The sequence below is a fragment of the Phyllobates terribilis genome, unplaced genomic scaffold, assembly GCF_046119375.1.
Source record: "Phyllobates terribilis strain yellow unplaced genomic scaffold, ASM4611937v1 Scaffold_1__5_contigs__length_1240528914, whole genome shotgun sequence".
Classification (NCBI taxonomy): domain Eukaryota; kingdom Metazoa; phylum Chordata; class Amphibia; order Anura; family Dendrobatidae; genus Phyllobates; species Phyllobates terribilis.
The window spans coordinates 803,319,288-803,341,612 of NW_027362761.1; the positions used below are offsets into that span (position 1 = coordinate 803,319,288).

General features: G+C 43.0%; 2 protein-coding genes across 2 annotated transcripts in view; both read right to left on the minus strand.

Moving 5' to 3' along the window:
* Positions 1 to 301: 301 nt before the first annotated feature.
* On the minus strand, positions 302 to 9,113 carry STBD1 (starch binding domain 1). Its single transcript, XM_073637103.1, has 2 exons — positions 7,661 to 9,113; positions 302 to 1,643 (listed from the first exon to the last, which is right to left on the minus strand). The coding sequence occupies exons 1-2, from the start codon at positions 8,952 to 8,954 to the stop codon at positions 916 to 918; spliced, it is 2,022 nt and encodes a 673-aa protein (XP_073493204.1). The 5' UTR covers positions 8,955 to 9,113; the 3' UTR covers positions 302 to 915.
* An 8,387-nt stretch (positions 9,114 to 17,500) lies between these two features.
* FAM47E (family with sequence similarity 47 member E) overlaps positions 17,501 to 22,325 on the minus strand; it is a 52,779-nt gene continuing 47,954 nt past the window's right edge. The window contains exon 8 of the mRNA XM_073637104.1: positions 17,501 to 17,760. Within this exon, the coding sequence (XP_073493205.1) occupies positions 17,620 to 17,760 (141 nt within the window). The 3' untranslated portion in view covers positions 17,501 to 17,619. The remainder of the gene's footprint in view (positions 17,761 to 22,325) is intronic.

The window sequence follows — 22,325 nt, forward strand, 5'->3', positions numbered from 1 at the left end:
CAACTAATTATCATTGGAAAAAAGGCAGGCCCAGAAAATAGAGTCGAATGGCTAGGACATGTATTAAAAGACTATCCATCTAGAGACAAATGTTAAAGCTATGAAGAAAACAGCAACAAAGTTGAATTCAGTGCTTTGATGTGACATCTACTTTCCATTACTTCCCAACTCACTTGGAATTAAGATTCTGAACACAATACTACAAGTTTTTACACACTATTGGCTAATAAGTAATTCTATTGGAAAAAAAAAACAAAAAAAAAAACAATAAGATCAAATTTGAAGGGACAAAAACACAGTATTTAATAGTTTAGATATGTTTTATTATCACTCTTGAAACTAAAGCGGACAGCATGCTAAAAGGCAACGTCTAAAAATGTAGGTTAAAAAGGTTATTTGATATGTCAACAATGTTTCAATAACTACGCAATGCAAGGTAATCATTAAACTGCTGACAAACCGCAATAGTGAACTGCAAATATAATTTCTTCTTTGTGACCTAAATAGATTTTCCCATGAAAAGACATTTGTTACATATCCAAACAATAGGCAAATGTGTGATCGCTGAAGGTCTCACTTCTTGGACAATCATCAGAGGGGTCCATTTCTCCTCTGTGTGGTCAGAATTTAACAGTGACATGCTCACTAGCACTTCATTCATTGTGTATGGAAATGACAGTAAAGCAATGAATGGAGTGGCAACACGTTACTGTGACCACCCCTAGCTGCAGAATGGAGAAGAGGGAGATAAGACACCCCCGCTTTAAAAATTAGCAGTTGTCCCAGCAGAGGAACTTCGTAATCAGATATTTGTCACCAATTCTGTTCAGAAGTGATGAATGCTTTTCATGGGAACCCCCTTTAAGAGTCAGAAGGACTACATACATGTGCGAAATATAACGCAGCGGTTCCCTACTAATGTCCTTGTATTATGGGGTAACCCCAGAACAGTTGACCTTCAATATCTTCATGTGTAATCTTCAGAAGTCTATTGTTACATTCTTCCCAACGTTTAATCTTTCCATTTTCAACCATTATGAACTTCCAAGCAACATTAGTGTCTGAAGGCAATGTGATTGAACGTGACCAAAAGCCACCATTTACAGAAGTCAGAGGGATATACGTCTCCCATTTGCCAAGTCTCTCATGATCTCCAGTGACCGCAATAATTTGAGAGTCAGAGTGTGTAATGTAGTGGACCTTGAAGCCAAAATTCACATTCTGTGGCATGGGCTGAATAGTAGCAACCTTTTTGGTCTTCTGGTGGTCGGCTTCATTGATAATTGCCTCTGATGGACAGCAAACAGAGTTCTTCTCATTGGTGTTTGAACTAGCTTTCTCCTGGTTGAACATGCTGTGCATCTCCATTGAAGAACCCTCCGAGTAAGTTCCTAATTTCTGGAAATCACATAATGCCTCAGAAGTAGATGTATTTAAACTGCCAAAGACATCAGCATTTTCTTGTGGTCTAGTAGAAGGCTTTACAAGGTCATTGCACTTAGAAGTTCCCTTGAATTTCTCTACACTTTCATCTTTAAAAAGCTGATCAGTAACAATGGTGTAGTCTTGCTTTGAGGTCTCTTCACTCTCCAAGACATTTCTGGCATTTTCTTTCACAAAAAATGAATTTTCCAGTTGACCACCTAGTTGAAAAAGCAAACAATATAAATAAAAATACATAAAATAATTCTAGTACACAAAATTTCATGTTTTTGTAAAATATATATCTGACAAGGCTTGTTATTTTTCTGTAAAAAAAAAAAAAAAAAAAAAAAATATTACTAAATACTTTAAAGAGCAAGTTTACCTACTTATCCATCATGAATGAAGTTTGAATATTGCATTGAGTAATTTCCAGAGTGCGATGCTCAAATTCTAAGTTTACAAAATGACAACCACCCATGGAAGCCATAATTAGGAGGAGGTTGCCACCTACGGTCAAGAAAACCTTGCATGGCAAGTGGCCATTAAATTTGTGCGATTAGCTAGTCCACAGTCATGTCCTGTGGCAGGGTGTATTAATTTTACGTTACTCTTTGTTCTCCAATATTTTTGCTGCCCAACAAGCTAAAAATCAACAAGGCCCCAATTCATCAAGACCAGTGTTGTTCACACCAGTCTTGATGAGGGTGTATGCCAGAGTCAGATGATCCCGATTCATTAAAAGGCATATGCCTCTTAATGAAACAAGAGTGTTGGACATATGGCGTGCACCTCCGAGTGCGCCTTGCCACAAATCCTACTCCAGTCCGTGCTGGAGTAACAACTCTGCAGTATATGGTGCAACTACCAGAGCAATGTTTCCTAAACCGCATCCTCACAGCCACCAACTGATCACATTTTCAGGATTTCCTTAGTATTGCTCAGCTGAGAGCCTGTGGCAGTTTCGGATGCCTTAATAATTCCATCACCTGTGCAATACTAAGAAAATCCTGAAAACATGATGTTTAGGGGGCCGTGAGGACCGGAGTTTGGGAAACACTACTAGAGTATGGTGCAGGCAAGTACAAACCAGACAGCAAGCTGCGGAACTCCTTCAAAGAGTTGATCGGAAGGGTATCCCAATAGTTGCCCCCACACCTATCTAATATTCATGGCCTATCCTAAGGGTAAGTGAAATTCTAAAATGCTGAATAGAAATATTACATATACTTCTGTATAGTTGTTCTAGCCATGTTGGCAGTGTCACCAGGGATAGCTTATCTTTGCAGCTGCACAGTGCATCTAACTCTTCCAAGGGGCAACCATTGCTGTCCGATAAGTACAGCCAGGCCCCTCCACATTAAGTCATCACCCTATTCTCCCACAAATAGAATGCAGGAGTTTTACTCAAACATTGAAAAGCAACATATCTTCTTTATACTTGCCACAAAGCAAGAGCTTTCAGCTGCTACCTACTCCTTTGAACTTTGTAGGATGAAGCCAGTGAAGCCCTGGAGGCTCTTGTGGCATGTTACCAAATGGAAGATTTATTGCAGCAGAGCAGCATGGAAACCAGGAAGACACAGGTTTAGGCAATAAAAAGTTAAAAGGGAGTGCTTCTTTAAAAAGGACATTCACTTGGTCAAGAGAAATTGTCCTTTACTGTAAGACAGGGTTTATACAATGTGTTATTGTGGCAAGAAATGCCCCCCCTTTTCCAAAAACGCAGTAAAACATCATTTTTGTAAACTTGCAGTAAAAACACAAACACGGCATAATAGATGAATAACTATCGACAAAACAATTAAAATTCTTGTTACATATAAAAGTTAAAGACAAAAAGTTACATGCTCAAATAGATGCTAATGACCAAACCCTTCAGATGTGCATTTGCAATTATGTCCATCAACCCTAATGATGGGAATTCTATGCGTACTAGGATCTCAACCCTTAACACCTATATGATTTTTCTGCTGTAAAAAAATCCATATGGACAGAAAGCATGCATTATAAAAACACTCGTATACAGGTACCCAACACCTCTGGCACCTATTTTTAAAGGTCTTTAATTTCAAGAAAAAAAAAAAAATTTAAATAAATATATATATATATATATATATATATATATATATATATATATATATATATATATATATATATATATATATATATATATATATATATATATATATATATTCGCCTTCATAGCGCAACCTCTCTAAGGGAAATCTGCTTCTACCATATGACAGTTACCAAGCATTGGTGCCCTTTATGATTCCGCTCATTAGTTACGGGACCATTTTTAAATTAAATAACTGGCCACAGTCTGGATGGATTCCTCAGTGAACTGTAAGAACGGCTGTACGTTCTTGTATAGTTAAAAGGTTTTTCCAGGCCAGAAAAGAAAATCAGCAAGGTGCAGTCAGATGGTAGAATACGGATCTTCTCCGGTCACCGAATGCTGGTTCGTTCGTCACGTGTTCACTCGTGTTTTGCTGTCACATGATGACGGCTTCAGCAGGCAAACAGAGCAGAATCTTGACAGGGTGAGTATTGCACAGTGTTGGAATGCAACAAGCTGCTGTCAGATAGCGACTGCAGAGATGGGAACGTTAAAGTCTATGCCGGGAGAGTTTTTAGTCATATGCTTTCAGTTAAGTGCACACTTAGCTAAAATTAACGTTAAATGTAAAAATTGTCAATTCACTCATATGTTCTTTTGAGGAGTATCGGTGATAAGTGCAGACACAGTATGGGGGGGGGGGGAGGCAATGTGTGAGGAGGCACTTTGGAGATATATTTTGTGGGGGGGGGGGGGGAATATAGTCAGGGGCAATTATTCTGGGGCTCAGCATATGGCAGATATTTTTTGCTCAGTAGCATTATAATGACACTGCTATCTTTAAGGGGCATCGGGTGAGGATTTGCTGCAGAAGACCGGAGAAGATTGAAGTCTGCAGAAAGGAGCTGTAAACAAGAAGTCATCATGGAGTCTGGACAAGATGAAGGGGGGGGGGGGAAACAAACAAAACAAAACAAAAAAAAAAAACCACACACACACCACTCCAGAGACAACATCATCCATAAGGTAACTGTATGTATATGTTTTTTTGTGATACTAATTCTCATTTTTATTTATGTCAGGAGCATTAGAGAGTTTGCGCTGAGTCTGCTGTCATTCTATGTGACTGCAGACATTTGAAGTTTCACCGCATGCTGTCAGGATTTTCTGGTGGTTTTGTTCACATGCGGTCACGTACCGACTAGACATGCATGGCCTCACTCAATGAAAATGAATTGAGCGAGGTCAGACACGTCTATTTGTACGCAGCATAAACGCTGCGGAAAAATCCGCAGCATGTGCATAGAACATGCGGAATCCCCTTGGGGACCATGGGGTGCGGATTACCTAGCGTTTCACAAGAGTTTCCGCTGCAGAAATTCCGCAGCATAAACGCTTGAAAAACGCTACGTGGGCACTCAGCCTCAGTTTGTTTTTCACTGAACATTGAGTGTGCAAATCGCATGTGTGCCTGTGGTGGGATGGGGGGGGGGGGGGGGCGCCAAAAAACTTAGATACACCTCTGTGCGCTTTACATTCCGTTGGGGGAAGAGGAGAAGGTAGGAGTAGTTACTATGCAGGGTATAATTTGCAGTTTGTATTAACCCTTAGTTACTACTTGACATCCATGAACCATTAAATGAACGAACAATTCTACTTTAGAGTCTCTAAAATTTGTAGTGAACCCCATAAAACTCCACTACAATAAGACATGTTGTTTGATTCTTCAAAAGGGAGTTTAAAAGGGGTATGGATTCCTTTGCTGAAAGAAAATGGGGTCTAAGGCCATGTTCACACATCATGGAGTTTTTGGGTCACAAATCTGCAGCAAAACCTGATCTTTCAAGGGAGGTTTGCAGCAGATTTTTCTTGCAGTTTTAGTGATTTTTTGATGCGTTTTTTTTTTTTTCACTGTCCTGTCTTTTTCTGCATGTACATAAATTTCTGTGAAAAAAAAAGAAGAACCCCATTCTATTTTGGCATCAAAAACGCTGAAAAAACAATTGATGCGTTGGTTGGTGTAAAAAAAAAAAAAAAAAAAAAAAAAAAAAAATATATAATTCAATTTTTTTTTAACCATATTCAGTAATTGCTAAAACCGACCTGCCATTATGACTCTCCAGGTCATTACGAATTCATAGATATCAAACATTTAAGTGGTGAAGAAAAAAAATAATAATAATTTTTTGGCAAAGTCTCCATTTTTCGGGATCTGGGGCCGGGTGAGGGCTTATTTTTTGCATGCCGAGCTGACGTTTTTGTTGATGCCATTTTGGGGTAGATACATTCTTTTGGTCACCGCAACACTGATTTCTTTTCTCTTCATGCCTTTTACTGATCGGATTCTTTTTATATATTGATAGATCAGGCAATTTGCAGCGATAGCAAAATGTGTGTAGATTTGATTATTTTTTTGGGATGGGGCGATTTCAACTTATATATTTTTTTTAAAAAGGTTTTTTTTTTTTTTTTTTTCCCAACTTTTCACATGCTTCAATAGTCTCCATGGGAGACTAGATGCTGCGATCGTCAGATCACCTGTGTGTACCAAAAGTGCTCACTAGCTATGAACGCTTACAGCTGGGCGGCGCTCATAGCATCCTGGCATTGACAACCACAGGGGTCTCCTGCAGACCCCGGGTTGTCATGCCAACCCCTCGGTGATCCACGGTCTTGTGACACGGGTGCCGATGGACGGGACTAGTGACACGCTGTCGGCACGTGCATGTTAAATGCCACTGACGGAGATTGACAGCAGCATTTAACATGTTAACAGCCGTGGGTGGATCGCGATTCCACCTGCGGCTGTTAGGGGCAGATCAGATCAGCTGTCATGTCCCTGGAAAGGTGCAGGCTCAGCACAGAAACCCGCATCAAAGAGGGGGATGAGACCTTGGACATACTCATACATCAAAGGTCATTAAGAATGGCTGGATTTTTAATTTTATAGTTTACTGCGCTTGTTACTGCTAGTTTATCAGAGGTGGCTGGTTAACTAAGAAATGATCGCATTTGCAAGCACTGCGCTATAGAACTTGCAAGCGCTGCGCTGAAGTTAGCCAGATTGCTGGATACAATCAGTTTTAGTATCCCTGTGTGCCTCCAATGCTGCAGAGACAAAGATGCCTATGCTTGCAACATGTGAGCTCACAGTTCGAGCAAGTACTGCAGCCATACCACTGGGCTGATCAGTCAATCATCAGGTACACACCTGTGTTCTCCGAGACCACCGCAGCCAGACTGTTCTGTCAATGCTTGTCTGCTGGAGTCCAAAAGAATAGGCCATTTAAAAAAAAAAAAAAAAAAATCAATCATGCCGTGTTGGATCCTTCCCTCTCCTGTCATCTGGTGGTGGTGGTCTCCATATACATTAGGCTGTCAGATGATCCCACCTGGTACAGCCAACTTTAGTTTAAGGGCCCCTGCAAACGAGTGTAAGAGAAATAGTTGGCGTGTCATCCAGAATGAATATATATAATTTTTTTTTAAATGCCCCCATAGACTTGAATGAGTGAGTCAGCATGAGCTCTAATAAGTATAGTGAGGATGGGGGAGGGGGTATAGGTTTAACTTCAAATGGCTTCTGAATTTAAAGCAAAACCAAACAAGTGATCCGGACTATAAGCTGGTAGGTGTGCGAAGTGTAAGAGCACGTTCACACTGGCCATATGAATTTATATAGGTTAATCTGTAAAGCCCTACAAGACTTTGTTCCCAACAACATTCATATCAGAGACGTGTCAGCAGTGTCCGATCCAACTATATACAGGTCCCAATGGTTAGGACTATTCTAGCTGCCTTATGATTATGTATATCAGTTATTTCAGTACTTTTGATGGCAAGAATAGCAATGCAGATAACACTATTCCGGTCGCCAAAAATAAAGGCACCTCAGAACGAATGAGAGCCAGTGTGAATAGAGCCCAGGGATGCCAATGTGTTCAACCCAAAATTGCACACTTAAATCCAGAGCATGCACCTGAGAAACAGTTCAGCAGCTTCTGAAAGCAGTAATTAAAGCAACATCTGAACTTAAAGTGGACTTCAATAACTCCATGATCTGTGACCACCTACATATATATTTCAAAGAAATAGGAAAAAAATAAAAACATTTTTGCAAGATTTCAGATACCAGATTGTCAGTGACAGCTATTATTAAAGACAGTTACAACCCACCTGGTCCATTTTCCGCTTCTCCGTCTGCTCCATTCACGCTCTCTTTACCGTAGACCTCATCCTGGTGCAAAGGGTCTCTTCCCAGCCCACTCCCCTGATCGGACAAGCTGGCACTATGGGGGACACAGAAGCCTCTTTCAGCTCCGGGTGCCAATAGTGTAGGACAAACAACTTCTTCATTGGCCTGCAACACAAACCCCTGGTCACCATTAGGAAGTGTTCTCCCTGCATCATGTAAGACCTCCGAGCTGTGGGCATCCATCCCAGGGCAGCTCTCTGCATTGGTCTGGACCACAGGAGCACTTGTCTGGTGCCCCAGGATATTGGCTGGTTGGTCTGCTTTCTTTGTAGGTGGTTCCTGTAAGAGGCCATGTAGGTCTTCTTTCTTTGTGCCACCTGTCAGCTGCTCCTGAATGTCTTCCTCTGGATCTGTAGGGTTCTCCTTTATATTGGTTGGTAGCACCTCGTTTTTATGCTCCTGTAGGTCTCCTTGAAGTTGCACTTTCCTTGAGACATCGGAGAGCTGGTCTGCAGCACTGACCTCCGCTTGCACACTTAAAGGAGGATCGGGTTGAGCTTTTATGTTGCTTTGTGCCTCAAGATTACTTTCAAGTGGATCCACATCAGACAGTTCTCTCTGAGTTTCATTCTGGGCTGGGAAAATGTCAGGGTTCAAAAGCTTCTCTTGGGTTTTTGGGCAGGGAACCCCATACTCGCAGGGATCATGATCAGCGTCAATGAGATTGGACTCTCCCGTAGTTTGGTGCGTATCCAGAAAGGACTTGAACTGCGCACTCTCCTGCTCGCTTGAAGCCGGGCGCTGGGGCTGCGCACTCTCCTGCTCGCTTGAAGCCGGGCGCTGGGGCTGCGCACTCTCCTGCTCGCTTGAAGCCGGGCGCTGGGGCTGCGCACTCTCCTGCTCGCTTGAAGCCGGGCGCTGGGGCTGCGCACTCTCCTGCTCGCTTGAAGCCGGGCGCTGGGGCTGCGCACTCTCCTGCTCGCTTGAAGCCGGGCGCTGGGGCTGCGCACTCTCCTGCTCGCTTGAGGCTAGACACGCATCTAGAGGACTGGGATCAGACTGCACATTCTGTTGTCCGGTCTCTGCGGTCACAGCAGTATCTTGCTTCTGTCCCGGGGTCTCTGGTTCCTTTCTCTCGCCACTTCCCCTGTACCAGATCCACGCGACAATAGCTGTCAAGATCCCTAACGCCAGAACTGGCCACATGCTGCTGGGTGAGTCTTGCCTTCCTTGTATGGGACTGCTCAAGTGAGGAGCTGCAGCTTCTTGTACCATCCCAGATCCACCCAGTACACGCACTTAGCAAAGACCTATGGTCTCCTCCCCTTCATCTATTAAAGGATCAGCTGCTGGAGAGAGATCACACCCCTCCCTGATCCAGCTCCCTAACAGGATCAACTTCCATAGACTGCCACTGCATGGAAACGAATCACAGTATTAGTGATCAGCCATACTTAGAGCACCATGGGAACAGAAAGCCAGGTTATGTAACCAGCTTACAATTAGAAAGTACAGCTCAAAAGGCAATTCAGCACGTGGGTGGTGCATATCTCTACCAGATCTATGTAACATTTTCCTAAAATATGAGTTCTCACCTTGGGATTAGACCACATGCTGACATGGCTGGAACAGATCCAGAAGAGGGGAGAAATTGAACAACTTTTAGTGAAGTTCAGACCTAAAATTTAGATTGGATTTTTCAAAATCCCATAATGTGGCCACATTCACACGTTCAGTATTTGGTCAGTATTTTACATCAGTATTTATAAGCCAAAATCAGGAGTGGGACAATCAGAGGAAAAGTATAATAGAAACAAGTCACCACTTCTGTATTTATCACCCACTCCTGGTTTTGGCTTACAAATACTGATGTAAAAAACTGACCAAATACTGAATGTGTGTACGTGGCCAAAGAAAAAGAACCTGCTAGGAATGCAGACATGCTGCAGAAGTTCAGTTCCCCATTCCCCAGCATACGATACAGAATGTTGTACCTCTGACCTGGATTGTAATGGAGAGAAATGTAAAAATGCAATGAATTCAACAAAATAATAGTTTAAGATGCATAAGGGGGAATTACTTCTAATCCATGTTTTTCACTGACAGAACATGTACCCATCATGGTCTATTGGGTTGTTCACATGCATGTGTCCACAAAAAATGGAGATATGTCTGTCATGGATCAAAGGCTCACATCAAACTCATCCATTAAGATCAATGGGACAGTGAAAAAAAATTGATAGCAGTCAGATAATAGATGGATAGCATCCAAGCTAACATTTTTTTTGTTTAATTTTTAATGGGTAGGACAAGTTTGGATTTTTTTTTTTTGTGTATAAGAAAAACACATGATACACACACACACACACACACATACACAAACACACACACACACACCTGATGTATCACATGTCACATGATCCCCTGTGATAGATCATGTGATAGTGCACGTGAAATTAATTTGGCACAATATTAATATATTAATTATAATAATTTTTTTTAGGCTATGTGCCCACGATGGGTTTTTTAAGCGTTTCCACAGCGGCAATTCCGCTGCAGAAACGCTTAAAAAACCCATGGTAGAAGGCCTGCCATGTTCCCCAATGATAATCCGCATGTGCTGTGCACATGCTGCGGAAATTTCCGCTGCGGATTATCATTGCGGAAAAAAACGCAGCACTACCAATTATTTTGCGGAAGCGCGGCGTTTTCACCACCATTGACTTGCATTGGAACGCTTGGATTCTAGCCATCTATACACAGCAGGAGGCCACACGTAGCCATCTATACACAGCAGGAGGCCGCACGGTGCCATCTATACACAGGGGGAGGCCGCACGTAGCCATCTATACACAGCAGGAGGCCGCACATAGCCATCTATACATAGCAGGAGGCCGCACATAGCCATCTATACACAGCGGGAGGCCGCACGTAGCCATCTATACACAGCGGGAGGCCGCACGTAGCCATCTATACACAGCGGAAGGCCGCACGTAGCCATCTATACACAGCGGGAGGCCGCACGTACCCATCTGTACACAGCAGGAGGCCGCATGTAGCCATCTATACACAGCAGGAGGCCGCACATAGCCATCTATACACAGCGGGAGGCCGCACGTAGCCATATGCATACACGCATAAACACATTTGAAACACAAAAATGCATATAAACAGACATCACACAATGATATCTGCCTGCACACACACACTCACTCAATCACTCACACACACACACTCTCTCTCTCTCACACTCACACACACACTCACACACACACTCTCTCACACACACACACACACACACACTCACCATCCCCCGGCTCGGCTCCAGTCCTCCAGCTCCTCTCCGATGCAGCAGTGCAGGCCGGGCGCGCACTGCGTGACGTCACACTAGCAGAGACGGCCGCGCACAGGGCCGTGTCTCCTAGCTGTGACGCGGCCGGGCCAGCAAGCAGGGAAGTTAACAGGTGCAGTGCTGGCCCGGCCGAAGAAGAAGTAGCGGCCGCGCGACGCTGCTGGGGGAGCGGTCCGGGGGCCCCACCGCCTCTGACTGCCGGTATGTGCCGCAGCGCCGCACATATTATAATGAGGGCAATCTGGCCATGGACCCCCTGGAGCCCCGGGACTTGACTGTGTGAAAGACAGGGTGGTGGTGGTGATGGCTAAGCGACTGGAAGCATTATCTACTATCTAACCAATAACCTTTTCACACTGCTCTGTGTTCAATAGTGGTGTTCTGTGGTCCCCTATTAATTGGAACAGGAAGGTTGAGGGAGAAGATGTGGGTGTTTGTTGTGGCACAATTTCAGCTTGCCGACGGCATTGGCCTCTGCATGCACCATCACCATCGCCATCACGTCCATCTTCCACGCTCACTACAAATGGCTGAATTTGGAGCGAACTTATATGTGATCCGTGTGACGGACAAACGAAAGTTTTAAATAGCTGGATTTTTAGCGCTGTAATATGGAAAGGACCTGACTGTATTCTGCAGTGCCAACAAGCAAATGGCGCAGATAAACAGTATTCTCTGGATTGCTTTTTAAGCAAATAATCAGGATTAAGATAAAAAAAAGTGATACCTGGGACTATTTCTACAAATATCTGTAAAATCACCAGCAGACAGAACTGGAATGGACCCTCTTGCTATGTGCACTGCAATCTGCTATATACCCTGCCTGCCTAGCATTGATATCTCTGCAGCTGAATTAATCTTCTGAAGGACTGTTAGTTGAGATGGATATGTGTCTCTAATATAGTTTGGTACACCTACACTAACTAGAAACAAGCAAATCTCTCCCTAGCTCAGCAGCAGCTCTCCCTACACTGTCTGATTCCAGAGTGACTGTGACGAGCATGGCGGAGCCAGGTCTGATATAGACCTGATGATGCTGTGTGGCCAGCCAATCACTGTAATGCCACAACCAACATGGCTGCGGCATTACAGTGTGTGGCAGACAATCCCTGCATGTTGATTGGCACTCTAAAGAGCGCCAAACATGCAGGGAGGGGACCCGAGCTCCCGCCAAGCAACCCCGGAAATACTCGGCGAGCGCCGAGCATCTCTCTCATCACTACTCTTGACCTGTTCTGTGGATTGTGGCCAAAGCCACCTGATCAGCAGGTCTAGCTCTTCAGCAGCGGTGATGCCAAGGTCACTGATTGCGGTTTTAAAGGTGCATTTCCAACCTCTGTAGTTTTCAGGTTGATCATCAAACTTTGTAAGACCAGTCTTAGTTAGATCACGGCGATTCATGTACCTTGTAAAGACCAACACGTCAGTACTCTCTGATTTTGGAAAGACGGTTGCTGGCTGAGTAGCATTGTACATACAGTCTGTGGTGCTTTGACCTAGGAATACAGGAAAGTATGGTGCGGCATAGGCATTCAGTCCAGTAACTGGCTTAATGTGCACAGTTTCTGCCATATATGGAGCTGAAACTCTGTGGCTGACTGGAATGTGATGACTTGTTTGCATATTGGCCTGCATGTGTGCTTCTATGTATAGGGTTTGGTAAGGTGCAGGGGTCTGGTACGTTCTGGTGCACGGAGGAGGATCAGGATGAAGGGTTGCAGGATGCTGATAAACGCTCTGTGTCCTGTTGCCTCAGGGGAATGTCTGTGCTGTCAGGAAGGATTGCTGGAGCAGGGGGATCGAGGTTTTGGCTTTGTACATAGTCTCTAGTATGCTTAAGGAGGTCCTCAGTGAAAAAGTGGAAAAAAAACCCACTTTTTCATCTTTACGAATCAATTTGTGAAGCACCTGGGGGTTCCAAGTGCTCACTATGCATCTAGATAGGTGCCTTGGGTGGTCTAGTTTCTAAAATGGGGTCACTTGTGGGGGAGCTCCAATGTTTAGGCACACAGGGGCTCTCCAAACGCAACATGGTGTCCACTAACAATTTGAGCCGATTTTCCATTCAATTTGTTAGCAGACACCATGTCGCGTTTGGAGAGCCCCTGATGTGCCTAAACAGGGGAGCTCCCCCACAAGTGACCCCATTTTGGAAACTATACCCCTCAAGGATTTTATTAAGGGGTATAGTGAACATTTTGAACCCAGAGGTACGACACAGAATTTGATAACATTAGGTCATCATATTGAATAAGTTGTCATTACTCTTGAGCGCAAGTGCTCGCTACTTGAGTTTGCCTCGGGTACTCAGGTATGCACCATGTATCACGGGTGCTCAAGTGAAATGCTCGAGTCCCCGCCCGCATGTTTCACGGTTATTAGACACCCCAAAAAAAACATGCGGGGATCGCTCGTGCATGGCAGGCAATCCCCGCGAGGTTTTTTTGGCCGCGAAGCATATGGGGCGGAGACTCGAGCACCCGCGATACTCAGTGCATACCCGAGCACCCGATGCAAACTCAAGTAGCGAGCACTTGCGCTCAACACTAGTCGCCATATCGTCATCTTTTTTTTTTTTTTTTTTTACTTTTGAATAAAAAACAACCCCAACCCTAACATTAGCACAACCCCAACCCCAGCCCTAGCGTTTATTTTTTACGCCGTTCCTCGTGCGGTATAAGTGATGAGATTACTTTATTCTTCGGGTTGGTGCGATTACAGCGATACCAGAATCATATCGGGTTTTTATGATTGACAGCTGTCACACACTAAAAGACACATATTTTGTAAAATCTAGTTTTTGCATCGCCATATTTTGCCAGACAGAGTCATGTGACGGCTTGTTTTTTGCGGGATGAGTTGACGTTTTTATTGGTGCCATTTTCAGGCACGTGACATTTTTTGATCGCTTTCTAGTCCTATTTTTGGGAGGCAGAATAAACAAAAACCAACAATTCAGGAATTGTGTTTTTTTTCATTTTTTTATTCTGCTCCGGGTGTGGTAAAATTGATAAGGTAGCTTTATTCTTCGGGTCAGTACGTTTACAGCGGTACCACATTTATATAGTTTTTTATGTTTTGGCGCTTTTACACAGTAAAAGCTATTTTATAGAAAAAATTATTCTTTTGCATCGCTTTATTCTGAGAGCTATAACTTTTTGATTTTTCGGATGATGGAGCTGTATGGCGGCTTGTTTTTTTGCGGGACGAGATGACGTTTTCAGCGGTACCATTTTTATTTATATTCGTCTTTTTGATCGCGTGTTATTCCATTTTTTGTTTGGTGGTATGATGATAAAGCATTGTTTTTTGCTTTGTTTTTTTTTTTTTTTTTTTTACTGTGTTCACTGAAGGGGTTAACTAGTGGAACAGTTTTATAGGCCAGGTCGTTACGGACACGGCGATACCAAATATGTGTACTTTTATTGTTTGTTTGTTTGTTTTTTCATAATAATATTTATTGATGGGTACATTATATTTTTATTTTTAGTTGATTATTTATTTATTTATTTATTTTTATATTTTTGCAATTTTTTTTTCTTTCTTTTTTTCACTTTTTGGGAGTTTTTTTACTTTTATACTTTGTCCCACTATGGGACTTTCATTTTTTTTATTCTTATCGCCTGCACAGCATAGGGATGGAGCACCATCACTGTGCTATGCAGGCAGTCAGCGCTGGACAGGGAGAAGATAGTTTGGAGATGCATTGCGCATGTCCAAACAATCTTCCTGCTGTCTGGTGACCCGGATGTTGTCATGACGCCATCGGGTCGTCATGGCAACACCCGGGAAGCCGCGGCAGACAGCGCTGGAGGCCGGAAGAGGAGGTGAGTATACCGATCACCTCCCCTTGCCACCGCAATGCTGCGATCGACTTCGATCGCAGCATTGCGGGGGTTAATGTGCTGGGAGCGGTGCAGGACCACTCCCTACACATAGTATCGGGTGTCAGCTGTGACAATCAGCTGACACCCGGCGGCGATCGCGCCCGCACAGCCTGTGTGCGCGCGTGATCGCGATGACGTACTAATACGGGTCAGGCTCTTAAAGCCCAGGGCACTGACGCATATTAGTACGTCATGGGCTTTAAATGAGTTAAACTGATGCTGTCTCTTTGGCTCCCATTGATAGCTTGTTCCAGGACCTTTAACCTTGCCATGACTGTGGCGTGTTCACATTCCTTTTCTAGGGTCTCTATTTCTACCTTCTTGCATGCTGCGCTGGCTTCAGTTTCTGCCTTCTTGCGTGCTGCTTTGGCTACCACTTCTGCCTCCATTTCTGCCTTCTTGCATGCTGCGCTGGCTTCCATTTCTGCCTTCTTGAGTACTGCTTCGGCTACCATTTCTGCCCTCTTGCGTGCTGCTTCGGCCTCTGCTGTAATGCAGCGGCTTGTGGCATTACTGTAATAGTCCAGGGTGTGTTTTGGCCGACCATGTACCTCCCCCAGGTGACTGGTCACATGACTGTGACATCAGCACAGGTCCTGTGCACACAGAAGGTCTGATCACATGACTGTGACATCAGCACAGGTCCTGTGTGTGCACTAGAGGATATATAAACCCTGGTAGATTTGAGACAGGGTGTAAGGCGTGAGGCCTGTTCCCCGTGTGGGACACCGTTAGTGTGTGAGGCCTAGTGAAGCCTGGTGAAGACTGAAAGGCAGAGGCTGGATCCTTATGTGTAAGCGATACCAGTAGCCTTGGAGGGCCAGAGGCTTGGAAGGCAAGAGTCCTGGAAGGCAGAGGCTGGATGTTAGGTGAGAAAACATACCAGTAGCGAAGGTACAAGGGCTGGAGACCCCCATCTGGGAAGCCGTAAAGCCACAGTGGTGGCAGAACAAATCTGACCGAAGCAGCTAAAACCCGGCAAAGGTAAAAACACTGCATTATATGGACGTTGATATAAGTGACTTTGCTGGAAGCTGTAACTGGAGCTAGTGGGCCTGTCTGCCACTTGAAAGGCTCCTGGACATTATATGTGTTTGTCGGCGAGTCACTGAGTTCGACTCGGTGATAAGCAGTAGTGAAGTATAATAAACTGCTGGATTGTGAAATACTGGAAAACGTGGCTGGTGTGCTTTAATTGACCCGGTGCAGCGAGTGTCCCCAGTATGATGACTAGCGCTGCCTTACACTGCACTCACTTCCATTTCTGCCTTCTTGCACGCAGCTTCTGCTTCCATTTCCGTTTTCCTTTGTGCAAAGGCGGCTAGTACCTTAGTTGCCTCAGCTTCTGTAAGAGCTCTTATAAGCTGTTCGCTGAGGGTTGAGGATTTTGAAGAGCGTGACTTAGATGATCGCTTTAACTGCCAGGTAGAGCCAGAAATACAAGATGATATCTCAGCCATTAGTGCAATTCTTGCCTGTCTTGACTTTAATATCGCGCACCATACATTCTCTCTCAGAGTTAAGTTGTTGGAAAGCTTGCAGCTCTTTACAGGTAACAGAAGGGTTACGTTTTTGTAAAATGGTGGTATATTTATCTGTTGTTTTTACATACAGTTGATCAGAACACAGTTGTGCAATGGCTCCCTCTGTTGGTAGTTTGAGAGAAGCAGGCTGAGACAGGCTGTCTATGAGACTCAGCAGTTTTTTCCATAAGTCTGCTATAACACAGGAAAGTTCATGTTTACTGATTTCAAGGTTCTCTATAACCTTCCATGTAGGCTTTGTGAGGCGTCTAGCCTTCTCACTAGACAGTGAATCAAGTTCTATGCGTTCTTCCTTTAACAATGGGTCTGGCAGAGATCTGTAGTCATTCCCTCAGCCATCTTAATTCACAGGGAGAAGGGAAGCTGTATAGTCTCTTATATGATGAGAGCAGATGCTCTGCAGAATGTTCTCTAGCTTTATAGAAGCTGTAGCTGGCTTAACAGATGAATCTGGGAAGTCTTTTTTACTATTTTGTCCCCATGGCTGTGTTGTAAATTATGGCTCTGTGAGACAGAAGATGTGGAAGAGGCAAGACTTGTGGCCAGCGGAGCACAAGGAGAGAAGAGTATTTCAAACAGTTTAAAGCAAGGGGGGCCCTGCTGGCACAGGCCCCCCCGACTCAGGGGCCCCATAGCGTGCCGGTGACCCTGACGATGAGTGGGCCCCGCTACTTGCTCAGGGCTCCGGCACTTGCCCAGGTGCGCCGGGTGGTGATGCCAGCCCTGGCAACACCACACTTTAGTGGTTGCTGCCAGGTATCATAGATCAGCCCTCATTCTCTTCAGAGTTGACCTGCAGTACCTGGCAGCGGCAACTAAACAGCGCTGTGGTGTTCCGCTTTGTGCCCTGTTTACATTTGCTCCAGCAGCAGTGACCACAGCTGATCGGGGGCAGATGTCGGATTGATCTTATATTGATTACCTATGCAAAGGATAATAAATATGACATTAGTGGACACCCCTTTAAATAAATGCATCCAAAAATAAACTGTATACACAATGCCTTTTAGAGAAAATGCTACTACTTTAATAGTTCACTATGATACTCTACTGTGAAATCAGTCTCTAAGTACTACTCGTTTTGATTTTTCCGATGTTTATTATTCTGCTTGTCATTCTAATGAGTCTAACGGCACAAAATCCACCATGTTTACTACTTAATTTATTATACTATCTTCATGGGTGGAGGCTGAGCTGGACCGGTACCAGGTGTTTCTTGCAGAGGCTGTTCTGGATTCAGTTACAATTGTGCTGTCGGAGGTGGCACCATCCTTCTTAAAGAACAGTTTATTGAGAAACTGAAAGAGACATGAAAGAATGTTTTAGGAAATGAACTCTTATGTAATGTGACATCTTTATAAATGATGTGATTATACAATAAGTGAAAGATGCAAACTATCTGCAATAATAAGTAAATGCATCACTAACAAAAAAGGGCCTCATCGCCAATAGGCAGATAACAGAATTTGCTGTTTATATACAAGAGCGTGAAAAGATCAGGGCTTACCACGTTTGTAATCCTGTTACCTGAGTGCTGTTTCAAGTAGCATGCCATCAACTGGATCAATGAAAAAGGTAGAGAAAACTGCCCGTCCCAATTCCTTGCAGAAAAACGTCCAAATTGTATTCCATCTTAATTAAAAGAACAGTATATCGTAGTATTGCAGATACGCCATTTAAAAAAACTGATGCGTTTCTTCAATATAGCCGCCCTTAGTCCTATAACTAAGGGCGACTAAATGCCAGAAACGCGTTAGTTGTTTTCTATGTACTATATGCAATATCATAATATGCTGTTCCTTTAATTAAGATGGAATAAAATTTGGATGTTTTAATACAAGGAATTGGGGCATGTAGTTTTCTCTACTTTCTCAGGGTTAAGGAGGAATTTTTCCCCATGATGCAAATTGGCTGAATGTGTCCTGGGGTTTTCGCTTTGTTCTGGATCAACAGATTTAGGTACAAGGATTTTAGTAATACCGTAACAGTAATACAAACAATAAAACTAATTAAAAAATTATAAACTGGTTCATTTGTAATTGTAATAGTGCAGTAATAATAAAAATGGTAATAATACATTTGTGAGGCCTAGTCCCAGTAAGTTAGTAAGTTAGTGTAGGGAGTACAATTGTGGGAGAAAGGTTGAACTTGATGGACCTAGGTCTTTATTCAACCGATGTTACTATGTTACTATTAATCCAGTATTCGCTGCCAATAAGATACTACAGGCCGAAATGCAGATCCATTTTAAGGCCTTTATTGTCTTTTATGTGTCAAATAAATGCCACTCTGCAAAAGAAAATTTCTTAAATAATCAATTATATGAAATGAACTGAGAAACCTTTATTCTTCAGAAAGATAGTCCCACTGGTAGTGAAATGTAGACTATAAGTGCCTTTTTCTGGCCAAATGTTGGGCTGTGAGACATCAACCAGTTTCCTGAATGTCTGTTGCAGGCGGCGGAGCTCTGTAGATGACTGTGTTATGTGACAGAACTGAGAAGAGTCGTTAAGACTGATAGTGGATTTACTACATATTGTAAATGTCCAACCTAACATAAGTGAGCCCATCTGATCTGTTTTCTTACAAGCACTTATTACCAACCTTCCCCTCCAGACATTGTCCAACCAAACACAGATGTGCACGGCTTCAGCAGTTTTGACACTTCCCCTTAAAAAGGCCATGTATCAAATGTACAATAAACCCAATCGTTTGTTTCATGCATAGAAAAAGAAAGGTTTGGACCCCTGGGGAGTGGTACATTTGGAATTTAGATACTAACTGCTGATCAGTTTCTACTTGTTCTAAACATATTTACTCTATTTTTATGTAAGGAAATGGCCTTTACTCCCATGCTGTCTGTAAATAAGGGAGGAACGCCTGCAATCACAATGCCAAGGGTCACAGCGCCTTTAAAAAGGGAAAGGTTGTTAACTCTATTCTCAATGCTGGTATAGGGCGTTAGAGAGGTGCAATGAGAATCATCTGTATATGTGGATATATATCAAGGTATTGGATATTAAACTTATTCACAATGTACTTATAAAATGTATATTCATTATGAATATGAGCTGTGTCACTGTTATATGAGTTAAGTCACATGCCTTTGTACATGTCTAAAAAAAGATGAACACAGCCAGGATGGTGGCCAAATGCTTTGACCTCATAATAGTGAATGATTCCATCACGGATCCCTCAGGGTTTATCTCACAATCTTATCTTTTGAGCACTACATATATGTGAACCTACCCTCACACCTCCCCCTTGTTTTCTGTTGATTAACGTTCACATCTGCTTAATCCCTTAAGGACCAAGCCACTTTGTAGGTTAATGACCAATTTTTACAATTCTGACATTGTCACTTTAAGAGGTATTAACTATGAAACGCTTCAACGGATCCACCTGATTTTGAGAATGTTTATTCATGACATATTGTACTTCATGATACTGGTAAAATTTCTTCAATATGACTTGCGTTTATTTGTAAAAAAAAAACACGAAAATTTGGCAAAAATGTTGAAAATTTTGCAATTTTCAAACTTTCAATTGTTATGCCCTGAAATCAGAGAGATATGTCATACAAAATAGTTACTAAATAACATTTCCCACATGTCTACTTTATATAAGCGCAATTTTGGAAAAAAAAAATTTGTTAGGAAGTTATAAGGCTTAAAAGTTGACCAACGATTTCTCATTTTTCCAACAAAATTTACAAAACCATTTTTTTAGGGACCATATCACATTTGTAGTGACTTTGAGGGGTCTATATGAAAGAAAATACCCAAAAGTGACACCATTCCAAAAACTGCACCCCTCAAGGTGCTCAAAACCACATTCAAGAACTTTATTAACCTTTCAGGTGTTTCACAGGAACTGATGCAATGAGGAAGAAAAAAATTAACATTTAACTTTTTTTCACAAAAAGTTAAATTTAGACCCAATTTTTTTTATTTTCACAAGGGCAACAGATAAAAATGGACCCCAAAATGTATTGTGCAATTCCTCCTGAGCACGCTGATACCAAATATGTGGCGGAAAACCACTGTTTGGGCGCACGGCAGGGCTCGGAAGGGAAGGAGCGCCATTTGACTTTTTGAATTCAAAATTTGCTGGAATAATCAGCGAACGCCATGTCGCATTTGGAGAGCGCCTGATGTGCCTAAACAGTGGAAACCCCCCACAAGTGACCCAATTTTGGAAACTAGACCCCTCAATGAACTTATCTAGATGTGTGGGGAGCACTTTGAACCCCCAGGTGCTTCACAGAAGTTTATAACATAGAGCCGTGAAAATAAAAAAATCACAAAAAATTTCTTTTAGCCCCAAATTTTTTATTTTCACAAGCGTAACAGGAGAAAATGGACCTCAAAATTTGTTGTGCAATTTCTCCTGAGCACGCCAATACCCTACATGTAATTGGGAACTACTTTTGAGGCACAGTGCAAAGGTCAGAAAGGAAGGAGCACCATATTATAGTGCAGATTTTACTGTTGTGGTTTGCAGGTGCCATGACCCACTAGGAAATCCCCTGAGGTGCCATAACAGCAGATTCCCCCATAAATGACCCCATTTTACAAACTATACCTCTCAATGAATTCATCTAGGGGTGCAGTGATCATACTGACACCAAAGGTGTGTCACAGAATTTTATACCATTGGGCAGTGAGGAAAAAATAATTACATTTTTACCGCAAAAATTTTGTTTTAGCCTCAGATTTTACATTTTCATGCTGGGATAATGGATAAAAATGGCACCAAAACTTGTCCCACAATTTCTGCTGAATGTGGCAACATCTCATATGTGACTGTACAGTACTTCTTAGCCACACGGCGACACTCGGGAGGTACAGACCGCTATTTGCCTCTTGGAGCGCAGATTTTCCTAGATTAGTTTTCGGACTCCATATGCAAAGCCCCTAAGTGCTAAAAGAGCAAAATCCCCCCTCAAGTGACCCCATTTTGGAAATTATACCCCTGCCAAACATGTGGACACTAAATGTGGTTTAGACACACTGCGGTGCTCAGAAGGGAGGGGGGATTTGGATTTGGGAGCGCAGAATTCGCTGAATTTCTTTTGGGGGACGAGGAGCCATTTTGCTTTTGCAGAGCCTTTGTACTACCAGCAACGTGGAAGCCCCCTATATTTCCATTAACACATGACAGACCTAAGTGGGGGCTTTTATGTGAAGCTTTTATTGGGAACATTTTACATAACATTTGGGATCACATATATCCAGTGCTCTACGCTGAGCACTTACTTTGGTGTTTCCATCTAAATCTCTGAATGATGTGATTTAAAAAAAACCCCCGAGGGATCCATTCACTATAGTGAGATGAGGCAGCAGAGTTACCCTGGACTCCGTCTGGCCTCTGTTCAGCGTTGTCCTTCTTTTCAGAGGTGCACAAAACTGTGGCCGACCACACTTTTATCTAAGCCTAAAAAGATGGACACCGCCGAATCATAGGCCAGACGGCGTCCACAGCGCCTCCATCTGCTTCTTTAAAGGGAATCTTCCCCCGGGGTTTCTGTCTGAATCACTTATTTTAGAGATTTACACGGAAACCCCAGTGTAAGTGCTCAGCGTAGGGTGCAGGATATATGTGCGCCGAGCCTTACTGCAATCTTTAGGAGGCAGAATAAACAAATCAGCAGCAGGTGAAGAATTGGTTTTATTTAATTTTTACACCGTTCCTCGTGCGGTATAAGTGATTAGACGACTTTATTCTTCGGGTCGGTGCGATTACAGCGATGCCAGATTTATATCGGGTTTTTATGATTGACAGCTGTCACTCACTAAAAGACGCTTTCTTTTGCAAAAACTAATGTTTGCACTGCCATATTATGATAGCTATAATTTTTCCA

What these genes read in the sequence shown, in the direction of transcription:
- STBD1 (XM_073637103.1), bottom strand. Translation starts at nt 8,954, where the DNA reads ATGGTACAAGAAGCTGCAGCTCCTCACTTGAGCAGTCCCATACAAGGA. An exon ending in AGAAGCGGAAAATGGACCAG is followed by an intron (nt 1,644 to 7,660) that starts GTGGGTTGTAAC and finishes TTTTTCAACTAG; the next exon opens with GTGGTCAACTGGAAAATTCA.